The 13,803-nt window shown below is 36.7% G+C and overlaps 2 protein-coding genes across 2 annotated transcripts; one reads left to right on the top strand and one right to left on the bottom strand.

The window, feature by feature from the left end:
• Positions 1 to 292: 292 nt before the first annotated feature.
• On the bottom strand, positions 293 to 5,213 carry LOC103400711 (NADP-dependent malic enzyme). Its single transcript, XM_008339374.4, has 19 exons — positions 4,520 to 5,213; positions 3,943 to 4,063; positions 3,665 to 3,739; positions 3,307 to 3,458; positions 3,123 to 3,228; positions 2,944 to 3,009; positions 2,723 to 2,818; positions 2,559 to 2,630; positions 2,376 to 2,459; positions 2,182 to 2,280; positions 2,015 to 2,062; positions 1,859 to 1,912; positions 1,665 to 1,763; positions 1,488 to 1,577; positions 1,305 to 1,382; positions 1,132 to 1,206; positions 945 to 1,035; positions 692 to 820; positions 293 to 578 (listed from the first exon to the last, which is right to left on the bottom strand). Exons 1-19 carry the CDS (start codon positions 4,822 to 4,824, stop codon positions 490 to 492), a joined length of 1,929 nt encoding a protein of 642 aa, XP_008337596.2. The 5' UTR covers positions 4,825 to 5,213; the 3' UTR covers positions 293 to 489.
• Positions 5,214 to 6,726: 1,513 nt separating this feature from the next.
• On the top strand, positions 6,727 to 7,728 carry LOC114821317 (uncharacterized). Its single transcript, XM_070812725.1, has 2 exons — positions 6,727 to 6,955; positions 7,076 to 7,728. Exons 1-2 carry the CDS (start codon positions 6,727 to 6,729, stop codon positions 7,726 to 7,728), a joined length of 882 nt encoding a protein of 293 aa, XP_070668826.1.
• Positions 7,729 to 13,803: the final 6,075 nt, after the last annotated feature.

The following is a 13,803-nucleotide window of genomic DNA, read 5'->3' as shown; positions in this document are numbered from 1 at the left end:
TGAAAAGGAAACCACCATCTTCTTTGTGTCTTTGGTGCCACATATATTATTCCATTTGCTTTTAGAAAGTGGCGTTGAGTGCGCAGTTGACACTTGCAAAGGGCAGCTTATAGTTCAAGTGGCTCAAGAGTATTTGCCCCTGCAATCGAGATCCTATGTTGATTTTTTGCTTTATCGCTCGTTTTAACAACATAAGTGCACTCTTTGAAGAAACACATTTGAATAACTATCGGAACTAACGTATGAATTGTAGCCCGGGTGACTGTCGTCACCGACATCAAAGAGCAAAATGTGAACGGAAGCTAATGCAATTGATATGGAGGAACAAGTACAATTAGCATATTTATTCGAATTTGGAAACAGATGATATACAAGCATCATCTCTCACTAATTTCACAAGCACTCATACAACATTTTAAGAAAACAAATTCTTGATAATTAGCATCGAAGCGAAGCATACACACAACAAAAGATGGGGCCGCGGATTGCTCAGCGGTAGTTTCGGTAGATGGGACTGTACATGCAACTCTCGGCATACTTCAGAAGATTCTCAGGACGAGGGAGACGCGTAGCCACCCCTGCAAAAGCATAAGATGAAAAAGAGTTGCATGATGCATGGAAGAAATGACAGTTTTTTCAGTTTGAACTCCGATCACACCAAAGTAAAAAAAAGAAGAAGAAGAATACTTACCAAGGTCATATGCTTTTGCAGCTACATTAGCAGCTATTTGGGCAGAAATCTTTCTGATGTTTGACAATGGTGGATAAATCAGCCCCTGTGCAAAATTCTCCTCAGAAACTAGCCCCGCCAAAGCTTCCGCTGTTTTTAGGAGAAGAACCAAAAATTTGAACAAATGGTAAACGCAAAGTTGGAATATGCGATACAAGTTCTACTTTCCATGCTTTCTCAAAATTAAGTTGTTCAAAATCTGCCATCTACTTACAGGCTGCCAGAAGCATGTCATCGTGAACACGGATTGCTCCAGAGATAACCAAACCCAGACCGAATCCAGGAAAAATGTATGCATTGTTGGACTGAATTAAGAAGGACGACAAAAAAATCTCAGTTATTGATACTCAAACCAATGTTTTTAAAGTTGGTCTTCAAACTACAAGCTACATTTGCATTACCTGGCCAGGAATGAAAACTTTGCCATTGTACTCAACAGGATCAAATGGACTTCCGCTGGCAAAAATTGCGCGACCCTGGGAAATGGAAGCCAGACAAGAATCACGAAAGAGAAATTACTTCATTTATCCTCAATCAAGTAACAACAGATTAGATGTGAACGTAACTGTTATACCTCACTGTAAGTATAAGCTTCTTCAGCGGTACATTCAGATTGTGATGTTGGGTTGGAAAGAGCCAAAATAAGAGGTTTCTGCAGCATTCATGTCTTGATATCAATAAAACCGGTGCTGAAATTGTTACGCCCATATACAAGAAGATATACACGGAAAGGGGGTAAGAGAAAGGAGACGATTACCTCATTGAAGGACGATACTGCTTCGATCACTTCCTTTGTAAATGTTCTTCCAACACCAGATGATCCGATAAGAACAGTTGGTTTAATTGCCTGATGAAGTATGAATGTGCGATAAAAACCGAGACTTATACAAATTTATGTATCTATAAATATATCAGATGATTGACTGATTCAAACCTTGACAGCATCCAGAAGATCCTTAACAGGCTCATGTTCATGAGCCCAAGGCTGCTTAAAATGTTGAAGAGAATCTTTACGAGAGCTAACAATCAATCCCTGCAAGACAATTCGTGTGCTGCATTAAGTATGTGAGAGGCAGTAAGAAAATTTGATAACGGACAGTCAGAATCTTGATCGAGCATGCTACCCACCTTCGAATCAACAAGCCAGATCTTCTTACGGGTCTCTTCCACAGGAACTTTTGTCTACAAAAGATAAACAGAAGGCCATTGATCAATCATGTCTAGAAGTTCTTTCCATCTCCCGAATTGGCATGCCGCATGTATATGATTTTAAAAAGTAAATACCTTTTTTGAGATCTCAAGAGCTATTAGCTCTGCTATACCGGTACCAGCCTACGACCACGAAGTAACAGTAGGATGAGAATTATAATTTAGAGCTAGACTACTCTTAATTCTCCACCAATCTGATGTAGTAAAGATACAAATTGACAAATATATTAACAGTGTCTTACTTCGCCGGCACCAAGGAACAAAAACCTGTGCTCAGACATGGAACCACCTATCAATTTAAGTGCTGCCACAACTCCTGCAAGAACTACAGATGCCGTCCCCTGATACAAGGAAACAATGATTCAAAGGGCAAAGAAACAAGGTGTACCTAACCTAAAGGCTATCGTGCAAGCTCCGTCAGTTACTTAATTTGTACCTGTATGTCATCATTGAAGACGAGATGAGATGTTCTATATCTGGACAGCAGCTCGAAAGCATTGTGGTTTGCAAAATCTTCAAACTGCACATTTCAATATAAAGGGACTAGACAACCTCAGAACTACGTGAAAATTTATACCCCAAAAATCTGATGAGTAGATGATGTAACATAAGAGGTAACCTGTACAATAACTTTTTCGCCATAGTTCTGCTTGACGGCACTCATGAACTCTTGTAAAAGATCCTCATACTCCTGCAAGTACGATCAAAATCTCTCACATTAAGTTAAGCTGTATAATTCTAGATCATGCACGTAAATTAACAAGAGACTAGAGTAAGGGAAACCTTTCCCCTTGTCCTCTTTTGTCTGAGTCCGATGTAAAACTCATCCTCCAGCAACTGCTCATTGTTTGTCCCAACATCAATCGTCACAGGCAAACACTGCAGAGAAAGTCCATGTAATTCTTGGTTAAAATGAATAAAAACGCTATGACATCAATGATTTGCAATGCAACCACTTCAAGTGTAAACAATGATTGGTAATTAGTAAATAGGAAAACGCTTACTGCTGAGGGGCGAACTCCTCCAAGTGCCGTGTACAAAGCCAACTTCCCTACGGGAATTCCCATCCCCTAAAACAAGTTCAACAGCGTCATGTGAGGGCAGGTAACTTTCCATTTTCATTGTTATTTAAAAAAAAAAAAAAAGTTCTTAAATCAAAGGGAAGATGCTTCCAACACCTTACCTGACAACCGAGGTCACCAAGTCCCAATATACGTTCACCATCAGTCACGACAATAACCTGAACAGTCCTTTCAGGCCAGTTCTTCAATACCTCTAGAACTTTACCCCTGTAATGTTCAAGGGATTTTCACGTTAAGTTTATGTTGAGAGAAATGAAAAATCACTGTGCAAATAGATGTTCATACTTCTCTTTCAGACTAATGTATAGACCCTGAGGGCGCCTGAAGATGCTTCCGAATTTCTGGCAAGCCTCACCAACAGTCGGAGTGTAGACAATCGGAAGTAATTCCTCGACATTATCAATGAGCAGTTTGTAGAACAGCCTCTCATTCCTCTCCTGTTAATCAAAGAAAACTTGAATGGTCCTCTACATCTTTGTTTCAGCAAAAAGTGATTAGGCAAAATGTAAGCAGTAAACCCCTATTGTCATTTAACACATTTGAAAGTTTGAAACACCGATCAGTCACAGAGTACAAGTCCAACTGCACAAGTAAACCCGAATTCAACCTTAAACAAAACCAATACTGGTAAAAGAAAAACTACCTGGAGCTCCGTTAACGCCATGTACTTTTGCAGCGGGACTTGATATTGTCGGATAGTGTTCATCAACTTCCTCTCCTGGTTAGCAAATTTGCAGTAAAACAAGAAAAACCAACGGTTAGATCAAAATTCAGCATTGCTATACCATGCATAAATTAGTTACGAAATGCACTAAAGTTATGGACCTCGTGAAACCAAAACTCCCATACCATGTTAAAATACTCGAAAAGTTTAAGCCGTTAAAAAATGAACAACAATGCTGTTGAGAAAAAAATTGAAACCTGGAGTTGTTGAGAAGCAGTTGCCGGAGGCAGAAGGCCACGCAAGTAATGAGCGTCCCTCTCTTTCTCTGTAAATGCAAGCCCTTTATTGTATTGAGGATCTCTCAGCAAAGAATATCCACTGTGTCAAAAACCCACCAAAAATTTAATAAAATAAATGTAAGTACTGCAGCCTCGACAAAAAAAAAAAAAAAAAATTAAAAAAAAAAAATGTAAGTATTGCAGTCAAATTCTTAATTTAAACCAAAATGTGATGCTTGATCCGATTGAGAATTCCTAAGGTTAATACTATAAAATTTTTGGAAGTTGGCCAAAATGATTAATTTACAAATCTCAATTGCTAAACTGATCAAAATCAAATATTGACGATAGACTGATCAAATAATGAAAAGTGATCGTGATGATATATTGATCAAACATTAACTCACAAATACTAAAAAGCGATCATTTCCGCCGTTGAGATTTGTAACTCGGTTATTTCCCGAAAATCAAGAAGAAAATAAACAAACAGCATCAAGAAGAAAATGAAAGTACGAAACCAAGACGGTAAAAAGGTAAATTGATGAAAGAGGATGACCTGGCAACGGAGTAAGTCCAGGGGGTGACAAGTTGGTCTTCGGTGGCAGTGTCCTCACCATAGACATCCTCAACGCCGCCGCCGACGGTGGACTTGGGGTCGATCTCAACCGTAGAATCCGTGACCTTGCTCGCCATTCTCAACGGCCCAAGTAATAACTTAAGATCAGATTCAGCACCAACCTTTCTCAGTGACCCTTTGAGCTCAAAAGCGCTTATCAGAGAAGCAGAAGTAGGAGCACAAGAAGCAGAGGCAGATGGAGTGCTCTGTTTTAATACTAAAAGAAACAACGAGCGCTGTAACATTCCCACGTATACAAATCGAAGACTTTGGCTTGTTTTTACATGGAAAGTCAAATGGTAAAAAGAAAATTAAAAGGGTAGGGGTCGTTTTCGATTTAACTAATCAATCATTTTCTCTTTCCTGAATTATTGGCAGAAAAGAACGGAAAAAGTAACGGGGGAAGGGGTTTAAAGTGTGAAACTACTTTCTTTAATATATTAGTGGAGGTGGTGGAGTAGATGAATGATATGATTGATTTGGATGAGTGGGTTTTTTCTGAGGCAATGCATCACTGAGAAAAATTATCGAGGGAATGGATAGGATAGGAGGAGAGAGAGAGATGGTGGGAGTGAGAGGGAGACAGAGACATGAGATTTTGTCTGTGTAGACGGGAGGATATAGAGTTTTATATGGAGTGAATCACTTGGATAATGAGATTTTAATACACCTGTCCATTGCTGTCTGTCAATCACGCAAGTACTCTAAATTACTATTTGAAAAATTTTATTTAAATTCATGTAACTTCTTTTTACACCTACTTAAATTTTAAATATTAATTGTTATTTTTACATGATTGTATAATTATTATTAAGCATAAAATAAAATTAATAATAAAACTCAAATTTCTTAATAAATCCATCCACTATGATTAAACCCTACCATCTCTCTTTATTTATCCATAAGCTCATTCTGCCTAAAACTCGAATAGCTCTTATAGCGAAAGGCAAGTCTTTTTATTGATAGATGGTAATTTTAAAGTTTTGAATCCTCTAATTAAGATATGACTCGATTTATAAATTTTTGATTTGTTTGATTTCTAATCTTTTTAAAATTTAAAAGATGAGTATTTGGGTTTCAGGTTTTTTTCATCAATCTTCCATAGTTTGTTAAACTTTCTGCAACCATTTCAACAGCAAGTTGTTGCAGACATTCTCCCGGTATTCTCTGCAACCCAAAACACCAAAAGGACTTACAAACATTGCAAGGACTTTTCGATTCCATTTGCTCTTCTTTGGGTCAAATTTCAAACTTTTTATATTATATTTTTATTCTTTTTCTTTGCTGCCGCCATCTCTTCCCTCCCCATCTTTTCCTTCCTCCCTCTTCCTAAATTTCTGGTATATACACAAAATATCTATGTTAAAGTTAGTGGCTATGATTCTTAATATTTAGGCTTTTTTTTTTCCAGAATTTTCTCAAGGCTCCGGCGTTGTTTGAACTCGTATTCATCCAACATATAAAGGGGGTTTAGTAATTTCTATTTACATCAATTGGCACCAAAGTCGTACGAGAGTTGGAAGGAGAGGGAAAATGAGGCTGAAGAAGACAGAAAAGGAGCTGCGGATGCGATTCGAGGTGATGAATACGTGTATGTCTAATGGACTGATGCGATGCAGTGCTGGTGATGTTAATGTGTAAATTGATGTATTGATCAAAGAGGTTTACAAGTTTGATTAGTGTTGTGTCTTAGCTCATAGGTTGAGATTGAGTAATCAAATTGTAATGTGCTAGTCAAGTCTCATAGGACTTGATAGTGGACAAGTGTCGTAATCTAAGCAATGTAAATGGATGGTTGCGATTGAATTGAGGATCTCTCTCTCTCTCTCTCTCTCTCTCTCTCTCTCTCTCTCTTTACCAACGGTTATTTTGTTGGTATGCGTGCTCTCATGTTTTGTAAGCTCACTCTTAGAAATAGATGAAGAAGTTGCAGAGTAACTCTCTCTAAATTTTCTTGCTCGAAATTCCTTGTTTCGGTTCTTCTTCTTGTCTAAGAAATATGCATTTTTCCTTCTTAATCGCTAACATGGCCTTAGAGCCATGTTTGGTCTAAATTTCTGGGCATCGTGTTTGTTAAGGTTAAGCTCGGATTCACAGCAACAAGCTCACTGCAGTGATTCGAGCTCATATCTGTGATCGAGTTTAACATGGCTGGATCTGGAGGAGGAGAACTCAGAGCGCCAGTCTTCAATGGCAAGAATTTTGATTTCTGGTTAATCAAAATGAAGACCATTTTCCGTTCACACGAATTATGGGATCTGGTTGAAAATGGGTACGAAACTCTGGTGAAGAAGAATGAGGAGCTCACGGAGACGGAGAAGAAGCTGATGCGTGAGAATGTGGTCAAGGATGCTAGAGCACTCGGAATCATCCAAGGTGCCATTTCAGATCAAATTTTCCCGAGGATCGCAACCTAGGAAAGTGCAAAGGCTACGTGGGACATTCTGAAACAAGAATTTGTTGGTGATAAGCAAGTAAGATCTGTGAAACTTCAAGGTCTTAGGCGAGATTTTGAATATACTCACATGAATGATAATGATTTTCTCTCTCTGTATATTGCTAAACTGTTTGATCTGATTAATCAAATGAAAAGCTATGGTGAAGATTTAAGTAATCAAAGAATTGTTCAGAAGTTGTTAATCAGTCTACCTAAGTCTTATGGTAGTATTGCAGTTGTGATAGAGAATACTAAGGACTTAGACACCATAGATGCACAAGATGTTGTTGCTATCCTAAAGGGTTATGAACAACGGCTTGACAGACATGGGGAAAGTAGTATGGAGAAAGCATTTGCTAGTTTGAATATTGCACCGAAATCAAATAGGTTTAATGGTCAGCCAAACAGTAGCAAACACCAGAAGAATTTTAAGCCTAAAGGGAAACAATGGGGAAACAAGGTTGAATGGGGAAATAAGGCTAGTTTTCCTATGAAGAATGATGCTAATAACACTGGAGATAACTGTAAATTTTGTGATAGATTACACTATGGAGAATGTTGGGTTAAGAACAAAGTCAAGTGTCACAAGTGTAACAAAATTGGTCATATTGCAAGATACTGCAATACAAACAAGGTTGTGCAACAAGTGAATTTTGCTAATCAGGTAGAGGAAACTGGAAATCTATTTTATGTAATCATTCAGGGGAAATGAAGAAGATAAGTGATGAATGGTACATAGATAGATGATGTAGTAATCATATGACATCTAGGGAAGATTTGCTTGTTGACTTTGACAGAAATGTGAAAGCCAAAGTTCAAGTAGGCACTGGAAACTTGGTTGAAGTGGCTGGAAAGGGGACACTGATCATTGAAACAATGAAGGGCAGAAGATACATAAGAGAAGTAATGCTTGTACCTGGTATTACAGAGAACTTGCTCAGTGTAAGACAGATGACAAAGCATGGTTATTTTCTTTTGTTTGGAGATTATAAAGTGGATGTGTTTGATGACAGGTCTCTCAGAAATCTGGTGGTTAGTGTGAAACAAAAAGGAAATAGATGTTTTCCTTTGATTTTTAGCATCAACAAAGAACTAGCATTGAGAACAAATGTGCATGGAAATGCAAAGATGTGGCACCAAAGATATGGACATCTAAATTTCAGGAGCCTCAAGCTATTACAAAGTCAAGGAATGGTATTGGGGCTGCCTGAAATCCAAGATAGTAATGATGTGTGTCAAGGTTGTGTACTTGGGAAACATCATAAGGAGCCATTTTCAAAGGAGATCACATGGAGAGCACAGGAACCATTGGAACTGATACATTCGGATGTATGTGGACTTATGAAGGTTCCAACCACCATGTTCATTGATGATTATTCACGAATGTGTTGGGTCTATTTTATGAGGAATAAATCAGAAGTATTTGGGATATTCAAGAAGTTTAGAGCAATGGTTGAACTGCAATGTGGTTACTCTTTGAAGAAATTGAGAAGTGATAGAGGTGGAGAATTCACCTTCATTGAATTTAATGCATTTTGTGAATCAATTGGGATGGAAAGACAACTCAATGTGTCCTATACTCCACAGCAAAATGGAGTGGCAAAAAGGAAGAACATGATAATAGTGGAAATGGCCAAAAGCATGCTGCATGAGAAACCCTACAAATTATGGGGAAAGGCAGTTAACACTGCAGTCTACTTATTAAACAGGTGTCCTACAAGTGCATTAAACTGTGTCACACCATTTGAAGCCTATAGTGGAAGAAGACCAGGGATTAAACATCTCAAGGTATTTGGAGCTGTATGTTATTCTCTAATACCTGGAGATTTGAGACATAAACTGGAAGCATCAAGTGTAAAAGGAGTTTTTATTGGATATGGAGCTTGTGAGAAGGGATATAGAATTCTAAATCTAACCACAATGAAGGTGATTGTGTCTAGAGATGTAGTGTTTGATGAGAATGGGAAATGGGATTGGGAAGAAAACAAAGTGAAGGAAATCTGTGTTCCTCTAATTCCATCTGAGTTTAAAGAAACAAATGTTAGTGAAGTTGAAGAGTCTACCAAGATATCATCTCATATTTCTTGTGAAAGATCAAGAGCTCAGGGTGCAAGTGTACAAATACATCCGGTGGATACTGAAGCATTTGATTCAACACCTTTGAAATGGAGAAATCTGAGTGAGGTATATGAACATTGCAATCTGTGCATTGTTGAACCTGAAAGCTTTGATGAGGCTGCACAAGATGAAGCATGGAAGGCTACAATACAAGATGAAATTAATAGAATAGAGAAAAATCAGACCTGGAACTTGGTGGATAAACCATTTGACAAGCCAGTGATTGGAGTAAAATGGATATACAAGACAAAGCTGAACTTGGATGGATCTGTGCAGAAACACAAAGCAAGGTTGATAGCCAAGGGATATGCACAAAAGCCTGGTGTGGATTACAACGGGACATTTGCTCTTGTTGCAAGGTTGGACACAATAAGAACATTAATTGCTCTAGCTGCAAAGAACAATTGGCAGCTATTTCAACTAGATGTTAAGTCTGCTTTCTTGAATGGTGTACTCCAAGAAGAGGTGTATGTGGATCAACCAGATGGGTTTATTGTAAAAGGAGAAGAAGACAAGGTGTACAAGTTGCACAAAGCTTTGTATAGACTGAAACAAGCACCAAGGGCTTGGTACAGTGAAATTGATGCTTATTTTGAAGAGTGTGGTTTCAAGAAGAATGATAGTGAAGCAACTTTGTATACAAAAGGGGAGAAGGGTAAAGGAATATTTATTGTGTCAGTTTATGTTGATGATATCATTTATACTGGTAGTAACATTGAAAGGATAGAAAAATTCAAGGTTGATATGATGCATAAGTTTGAAATGACAGATTTGGGTTTGTTGCACCACTTCCTTGGAATGGGGGTTATGCAAACTGAACACAGCATTTTCATTCATCAAAAGAAGTATGCTACTTCTTTACTTAAAAATTTTGGATTACAGGATTGTAAACCTGTTAGTACTCCACTTGTTCCAAGAGATAAACTGAGAAATGATGATGATGATGATAGTGGAGCTGTTGATGCAGCTCAGTTCAGGAAAATTGTTGGTAGTTTGTTGTATCTTACTGCAACTAGGCCAGATATCATGTATGCTTCTTGCTTATTAGCAAGGTTTATGCACTGCTCAACTAATAAGCACTATGGAACTGCTAAAAGGGTGCTGAGGTACATACAAAGAACCTTAGACTATGGTTTAGAGTACAAGAAAAGTCAAGGTACAATGCTATTTGGATTCTGTGACAGTGACTGGAGTGGATCCGAAGATGATATGAGAAACACTTCAGGATATGCATTCACTTTCAGAAGTGGGGTATTTTCTTGGTCCTCAATTAAGCAACATTGTGTTGCATAATCCACAGCTGAAGCAGAGTACATCAGTGCAGTGGAAGCTACTGCACAAGCAACTTGGCTAAGGTTTGTGTTGGAAGATTTTGGTGAAACACAGACTGTGGCAACACCTTTGAATAGTGATAGCATCTATGCTATTGCAATCACCAAGAATCCCGTCTTTCACCAGAAAACTAAGCACATCAACCGAAGGTATCAATTTATCAAGGAAGCTTTGCAAAATGGAATCATCAACTTAGTGTATTGTCCAACCAAATATCAAGTAACAGATATATTCACAAAGGCACTGGCCAAGGAACAGTTTTATCATCTCAAAGAGCAATTGGGAGTAAGATCTGTTCACAATTTATGAGGAGTGTTAATGTGCTAGTTAAGTCTCATAGGACTTGATAGTGGACAAGTGTTGTAATCTAAGCAATGTAAATGGATGGTTGAGATTGAATTGAGGATCTGTCTCTCTCTCTTTCTCTTTACCAACAGTTATTTTGTTGGTATGCGTGCTCTCATGTTTTGTAAGCTCACTCTTAGAAATAGATGAAGAAGTTGCAGAGTAACTCTCTCTAAATTTTCTTGCTCGAAATTCCTTGTTTCAGTTCTTCTTCTTGTCTGAGAAATATGCATTTTTCCTTCTTAATCGCTAACATGTGAACCCCTAAAATGGGGTTGTTGCTTTGGGTCAATCACTTGGTATAGTTTTCATGTGGAAGCCTACAAGCTCTGGTCCTCTACTTAGACTTCTGTGTCACAGGGAGCTCGTCTCTGCAATCGCATTCCGCCATAATAGCATCTCATGGTGAAATCTGGGAAAGAGAAGAAAATTAAGCTTTGGGACTTGAGGATGAACGCTCCAATGCAATTTAATGTCATTATAATTGTTGAAAGTGTTGAGTATATTTTGGCCTCTAGAGTCAGCTACCATGTTCTCTAGGGTTAGTCTTTTCCTTGATTTAAGGGAGATGATTGATTGCTTAAAATTGTTATTGTAAGGCTTAGACTAGGCTACTTTGTTGTAAGGCTTAGACTAGGCTACTTCTCTTTTCCTTGATTTAAGGGAGATGATTGATTGATGAAAGTTGTTGTTGTAAGGCTTTAGACTAGGCTAGTTAGCTTTGCTTTTTTCTCTGTCTTTGTCGGCTGCTTGCAGTAGCCATTTCACCTTTCTATCTTCTTTCTTTCTTTCTTCCTCCTTCCTTATATATACTTGAACCATTGTACATTAAACTTATGAAATACATTACAAATTAAAGCCATAATTTCTATAATAATAGTGCTAAAAATCATATGGTAGTAAAGATAAATTTTCATATTGAATTGGATTTGTGAGGGTATTTTAAGCAATAAATTTGGGGTTAAAGAAATATTTATATTTTAGTTAAAAATCAAATGGATGCAAAGAGTAAGTCAGGTGTAGAAAGAAGTTATACGAGTACAAATAAAATTTTCCTTACTATTTTATCTTCGTTTATCTATTTTCGGTTCTCCTTTTAAATTATATTATCGTACTATTATTTCTAATTAATTGTTAGAGACTAATTCTACAAATAAAATGTATTTAACAGCTCGATTAACACTCTTAATATTTCAGTTTTTAACTGAATAATATGGCATGATTATTGTATAATAGTTAGATGCCGAAATGATTTCGAATCTGGTTCCTTTTGAAAAGGAGAAATTAGAACCCCTTACAGTTTTTTCAATACATTTTAGATCAAACATTGGTTCCTTTCTAAAATTTGATTAAGAGGCTTTGACCAATTGCCACATCAACATTTTTCTATTTTTTTAAATTACATATAATTTGTTTACAGGCATCTTCACTTCACCTTGTAACTAATTGCCTACAATATAGGAAATTTTATTTTTCTGGTCCTTTAAACTCCTACGTTTTAATGATCCTTTCTATAAAAAAAATAATTAATTAAAGTAATTTAAACTTTTACATTGTTAACGACTTTTTGTATAAAAAAATAATTAATTAAAGTGATTCCTCATTATTAGGAAAAAAATAGTAAAACTTATGTTTTGAAAACAAACTTATCAAAAATTCAAATGTACCAAAAATTAAATGCACTGTTGATGCATAAAATCGGTGAAGACTTTGGAACAACGTAAAGTGTCAAGTTTGTGACCTTCGCTCGGTTGCTCCAGTCACTAGTGAGGATAAGTATGTAAAGAAATAGATATAGGGAAGCAAACACAAGATGTATGTGGTTCACCCTAAGTTTGGCTACATCCACGAAGTAGAGGAGTTCTCATTAATAGTGAAGGGTTTACACAAATACATAGGTTCAAACATAATCATCATTAGTGAGTTCTAATGACTAGTTTAAGTACAATAATGACATTAGGAATTAACTGTAGGAGAATGATCTTCTTTTATAGTTGAGAAGAGTTTCCAATTTTCGTTCGCGGTCGATGTGGGACTCTATGAGCTTTATTCTGACGTTGACATGTGTCGTGATGTGATTGGCCTCCTAGTTGGAGAGAAACTCTTGTGCTTCAGCAGGGGTGCCTCAGCATGAACCCCTCAGTGGGTCCTTGAAGGTATGATGTTGACCGGTGCTTGGTAGTTTCGGGATTAGTCAAGTATGGTACACACATGTACCACAAATTGAAATGTACCAAGAAACCAAATGTACCAAAAATTCAAATGTACCAAGAAGCCAAATGGACCAAAAATTCAAATGTACCAAGTAACCAAATGTATCATTATAATCAAATGTACTACTATAACCAAACGTACCTGACAACGAGTTTTGTTACATTCTATTTAATTTACTAAAATAAACATTTAAAAAAAATAAAACAATCTTAAATCATCATAATAAGAGATGCATAAAAGTAGGAGAAAAAAAGGGAATGCTAATTAACGTGAATAGACTTCTAGTGAAACAAAATTAAACACCAAAATTGTAAGGAAACTGTTTAATCAAATTTGCAAAAGAAATAAGTGTTTAGTTAATGACATTTAAAAACGAGACGTCTATATCAAAACGTGTCTTTTGAAAAATTGATCATTAAAGAGTAATCTAAAAATTAAGCAACTCGGATATCATGCAAAATAGCAAGATGAGGATAAGTACTCGGATACCATTTCTTTTTGTAACTTTCATCATTTTTTTATTATACATACAAGTACATTATGATTAAGGTCTTCAACAGTTTGTCGAAAATTTTAATTTCACCAATTAAAATGGATTTAAATTCAGGCAACTTAATTCTTACATGTAGTAGTTGGCATTCTCATAAACCACCCTTTGCTTAACCATTTAAAACTTAAAAGAATAATACATCATTACACATTATTCTAGTTTCTGCTTCTTCCTTTGTATTCTTCTACTTAATTTACTTTCTTGCATTGTGATTCCATCACACAACCA

Source organism: Malus domestica, chromosome 15 (assembly GCF_042453785.1).
Source record: "Malus domestica chromosome 15, GDT2T_hap1".
Taxonomy (NCBI): Eukaryota; Viridiplantae; Streptophyta; class Magnoliopsida; order Rosales; family Rosaceae; genus Malus; species Malus domestica.
Note: the sequence above shows the minus strand (reverse complement) of the source record. Positions and strands in the feature narration are given on the sequence as shown.

Coding starts and splice junctions, on each gene's coding strand:
- LOC103400711 (XM_008339374.4), bottom strand. CDS start 4,824: ATGTTACAGCGCTCGTTGTTTCTTTTAGTATTAAAACAGAGCACTCCA. Junction 2,819..2,943: donor GAGGAGTTCGCCCCTCAGCA/GTAAGCGTTTTC, acceptor CTTTCTCTGCAG/TGTTTGCCTGTGACGATTGA. Junction 2,281..2,375: donor TCTTCAATGATGACATACAG/GTACAAATTAAG, acceptor TCCTTGTATCAG/GGGACGGCATCTGTAGTTCT.
- LOC114821317 (XM_070812725.1), top strand. CDS start 6,727: ATGGCTGGATCTGGAGGAGGAGAACTCAGAGCGCCAGTCTTCAATGGC. Junction 6,956..7,075: donor AGCACTCGGAATCATCCAAG/GTGCCATTTCAG, acceptor TGAAACTTCAAG/GTCTTAGGCGAGATTTTGAA.